Here is a 4872-nt window from a genome sequence, read left to right as displayed (position 1 = left end):
TCAACCAACAAAAATTTCATTGTAATTATAAACCACTTCATTAAAACCAGCTTCCTTTGTTATAAATTAATTTGGCCTAGGAGAAAAGTTCATTCAAGTTGAATTATAATAGAAATATTTAATTCAGTATTTTTATTTTTTCAGGCTAAGATGGTAGCTGGCCAATTTTTTTTTTTTTTAAATCTATAACATCCCTTTATTATCATTTCAGAAAAGCAAATATTTTGTTCACTAAGTCATCCCAAATGACAGCAACTGGTGATCTCATTGTTTTCCTTGTCTAAAATTAGCTTATAATTTTATCCATGTGGTGTTGTTGCCAACTAAGCAGCCACACTTCCTTCTCCGGGAACACTCTCTCCAGCCATGAGGACACGCAATACGGACCTATCACCTTGCTTGGAAAGCCTCTAAGCCCAGATTTGACCAGAGCAGGCAATAATCAGCGTTTAGTTCAGGACAAAGCTAATGGAGGAACAATGCACCTTATTGGATGGAAGTGAACTAAAATTATATTCAAAGTGAGAATAAAGGGCTTCAATTCCAACTAATTACACTGGAATGCCCACCAGTTTATAGAAAAGACAGACCCTGGGGAAAGGAGGGAGGGGAAAGAGAAGTACAAAGAATTAAGATGTGTTACACACACCTGCCAACTCCCCATGATGAGTGAAATCGCTACGTATTGCAAACATGTACTAATACAAATTTAAAAATTCAAAAAAAGAGAAAACGCATCCTATGGTACATTAATTTGTGTGTGTGTGTGTGTGTAATGCAGAAGTGCACGTTTATTCAGTGTGCAGGTGCTTAGAAAGGAGTTTATCATTTTGTTCATGTCCAAGTCCACGTGAGCAACAAAGCTGTGTACGTTTGGTGCCAACGTTGACAGGCTGACAGTCCCCTCAGTAACTTTACTCTTTAAGATAGATAAATAAATAGGCCAACATTTAAAAGCATCAAATGCGAGAAGGTCTTGCGGTCACCAATATCAGTTATATCTTGTTCCTTCATCTGCCAATTGCAGCGGCACGTGAAAACGGAACCGAGCTTCTGCGGGCTACTGACATCGAGGTGGGGACAGAGCAGGCCGCAAGCCTTCGTCCCCAGGCGGGCCGGGCTGGCGGGCCCGGCTTGCAGGCCGCGGGCCCTACTGCATCCTGCACACGGGCGCGTCCCTCAGTGAGGCGCTGGGCAGGACCCTGGGGTCCATGTTCTCCACGCCTGCAGCCTGCTCCCCTGGGCAAAGGCCTAGGCTCGAGTTGTCAAGGTAGTAAGCTGGACGAGGACCCGGAAAGGACTTGGAGTGGGGGTTAAAATACCAAGTCTTGGGCGAGTCCTTCGGCCTGGGAGCCAGCATGTTAATTTTAGAATATTAAACTGTCCAAAGAAACTAACAATACAATGCATACGAGGAGAGAGAAAAGAAGGGAAATAAGAGTACAAAGCGGTAAAATGCTGCAGTCTGGTCTAAATGATTTTATTTTAAAAATAAAAGAATGAAAACATTAACAAACAGACATCCATTTACAAAATAGCATAAGAACAGTACAAGCAGTACTGAATTGCAGACAAAGTGGTAGGAAATTAACAATGGTTATTGCATTTCATATTGATGTCTTCAAAGTGATTTCTCAGGAAAACAGACATGCAAGATTGATCAAATAATTATAAATGATTTTATTTTAAAAATTAAGTCTGCAATAAACAAGAAAACATAAAATGCATTTTAGACTAGGAATTACACATCGAAAGTAAAATTTGAGGGGGCTGGGGATATAGCTCGGTAGCATAAGCACTTGCCAGGCAAGCCTGAGGTCATGAGTTCGATTCCCGGTACCGAAAGTAAAATTTGCAATAAAAATGAACACAGTTATCCTGGGGCACATCAATATCCCAAAGTCACAAATATACAAATCAACTAGACAAAAAAATTCACAAAGAAATATCAGAGTTGAACCAAACCTTTGAACAAATGAATTTAATATATATATACAGAGTTCCACCAAACAGCAGAATATATAGATTCTTCTCAGTAGCATAAAAAACTTTCTCCAAAATGCACCACATACTAGTGAATGAAGCAAGCTTTAGTAAGTGTAGAAGAATTGACATCATATCATGATGGTTACCCAGTCATAATACAATGAAAGTAGAAATAAGTGACAAAAGAAAAAACAGAATTTATCCAAATGAATTGAAACTGAACAGTACATTCAGAGAAAAAAATGAGTTGTTAAAAAAAAAATCAAGGAAGAAATAAGACAGTTACTAGGACTAACCATTGCCACTATAATGTACCAGAAATTGTGGGACCCAGAGAAAGCAGTCCTAAGACAGAAGTTTATCACTGTGAATGCTCATATCACAAAAACAGAGCACGACCAAATAAATAGCAGACATGCACCACAAGGTTCCAGAAAAACAAGAACAGTCCAAACCCAAAACTATTACAAGGAAGGAAATTATAAAAAATCAGAGCAGAAATTCATGAAATTAAGACCAAACAAATAAACAAATAAACCCAAAATAACAAAACAAAGAATCAATGAATCAGAATCAAAGAGTTAGTTTTCTAAAACCATCAACAAAATAGACAAATCCTTACTCAGTCTAACAAAAAAAAAAAAAAAAAAAGAGGAAAAAACAGGCCCAAGCTAATGCTATTTGAAATGAAAAAGGTAAAATCACAATGGAGACAACTACTTCACAAACCTGTAGGCCAATACAGTGAGAATTGGAAATGGATAGATTCCATGATACACATGAATCACCAAAACTTCAAAAAGATTTTTTAAAAGTCTGAATAATCCAATAACAGGCAATAAAACTGAAGCAGTAATAAACACCTACCAACTATGAAAAGTCCAAGTCTGGATGAACTCACTGCTGAATTCTGCAAAAACTTCAGGGAAGATCTAACACCTATACTGCTGAGGTCTTTTAATGAAATCGAAAGGGAAAGCATTCTCCAAGAGTCATTCCCAGAGGCTAGCGTTACCTGATTCCAAAACCAGACAAAAGTCCAACCAGAAAGAGAACTATAATCCTGTCTCTTTAATGAATATAGGTGTAAAAATCCTCAACAAGATACTGGCAAACAGGGCAGGCATGGTGGCGCACGCCTGTAATCCCAGCACTCAGGAGGCTGAGGCACGATGATTACCGCAAGTTGAGGCCAGCCTGGGCTACATAGTGGATTCAAGGCCAGCCTGAACTGCATAGTGAGACAGTCTCAAAACAACAACAACAACAACAAAAAGCTACTGGCAAACAGAGTAATGAACCATCATAAAGTTCATATATCATATGTACAGAGCTTTATCCCAGGGATGTAAGGATGGTTCAACATAACCAAATCACCAAATGTGATGTACTGCATAAAAAGAGGCAAGGAAAAAAAATCACCTGATCTCCTCAATAGATGCATAAAAAGCCTTGCAGAAAATTCAACATCTTTCATGATAAAAACACTGAGGAAAATAGGTATGAAAGGACCTTGTCACACTTTGATAAAACTGAGAAACCTACTGCCATCATCGTGTGAAATGAAGGAAAAACTAAAAGCTTTCCCTCTACAATCAGGAACAAAACAAGGACATTCACTGTCACCACTCCTGTTCCAGTACTGGGAATCGAACTCACAACATTGCACTTGCCAGGCAGGCACTGTGCCGCTGAGCTACATCCCCAGCCCACCACTCCTGTTCAAAACTGGACTCCAAATATGATCAACAGGAATTAGGCAAGAAGAAAAAAAAACTGAGGAAGAAAACTGCATTACTGCATAGGAAGATGTGATAAAAAATAGTAAAATAAAAGATATAGGAGAGATTGTATTTTTCAGGTGTGTGATATTTACAATATTTATCAAATGTTAAAAAATTAAAATGATGATTTTCTTTCCTTTACTTTTGTCTCTATAACAATTGCTATTGGCCTCCTGCCCTGCTCCGTTGGGCAAAGCAGTGTGCCTTCCTTAGTCACACTCCTGTCCCTGAGACACAATACCCAGCACCTACAACTTAAAGGAGGGGAGGTTCACTTGGGCCTGTGGTTTGGAGCAGTTTCAGTTTACAGTCAGCTGGCTCCAAGGCAGCAACAGCCTGGCAGAAGGACCCATGGAGGAAGGCTGCTCGCATCAGGGTGGCCAGTAAGCAGAGTGGGAAGAGAGGAGGCAGGGAAGGAGACACACCCTTCCAGCTCATACCTCCAGGGACCCACTTCCAACCAAACCCTACTTTCTAGAAGCAAGTCAGCCATAGTGCCCCCATAATCCAGTGCCTTCTGAAAGCTCTGTCCATGAATGTGTGAGGCTGTGGTGGGACAATCTAGATCTAAACCATAACAGTACCCATCTTTCAGCTACTGGAGAGGTTGACTAACAAGGAGCCACACCTGTCCCCTTCTGCAGCAGACTGCTGAGGCCTAGGGAGCCACCTTGCCTAGGAGGCTAGACCATTCCCAGTGACTGATGCTGAGGCATAAATGCCCTTGCCTTGTAACAGGGTAATTCATATCCCAGAACTACCCATGAGATAATGCCAAGGATAGAAGTCTTCTGAAATCACTCCTTTGCTCTAGCCTCCTATATTCTGTGTCCCTCACTTCCATCCAACTTCCTGAGAGCCTGCCCTCAATAAATCACTTATACAAGAATCCTCATTTCGGGCTCTGCTTCCAGAAAATCTCACTTAAGAGAGTATCTAATTTTGTATTTATAATTTTGCATTATTCTTCTTATATAAATGGCTCCAAATTAGAGAGGCTTCAAGTCCCCAGTCCAACTCTGGATCTGTGATGTGGTGACTACTACATCCCTGACTGCACCATCCTAGTGACTTCAGCCATCATCTCTTCTTTTTTTTTTTT

At 40.2% G+C, this 4872-nt stretch overlaps 1 protein-coding gene across 1 annotated transcript in view; it reads left to right on the top strand.

The window, feature by feature from the left end:
- The first annotated feature begins 963 nt into the window (after positions 1-963).
- The window catches only part of Srsf12 (serine/arginine-rich splicing factor 12), a 67383-nt gene continuing 63474 nt past the window's right edge, over positions 964-4872 (top strand). Inside the window, exon 1 of the mRNA XM_013510715.1 lies at positions 964-1270. Within this exon, the coding sequence (XP_013366169.1) occupies positions 964-1270 (307 nt within the window). The remainder of the gene's footprint in view (positions 1271-4872) is intronic.

This window comes from Chinchilla lanigera, unplaced genomic scaffold (genome assembly GCF_000276665.1).
Source record: "Chinchilla lanigera isolate Chin_1 unplaced genomic scaffold, ChiLan1.0 scaffold00010, whole genome shotgun sequence".
NCBI lineage: Eukaryota > Metazoa > Chordata > Mammalia > Rodentia > Chinchillidae > Chinchilla > Chinchilla lanigera.
The sequence above is the reverse complement of the archived record's forward strand: the minus strand, read 5'-3'. Positions and strand labels throughout refer to the sequence as shown.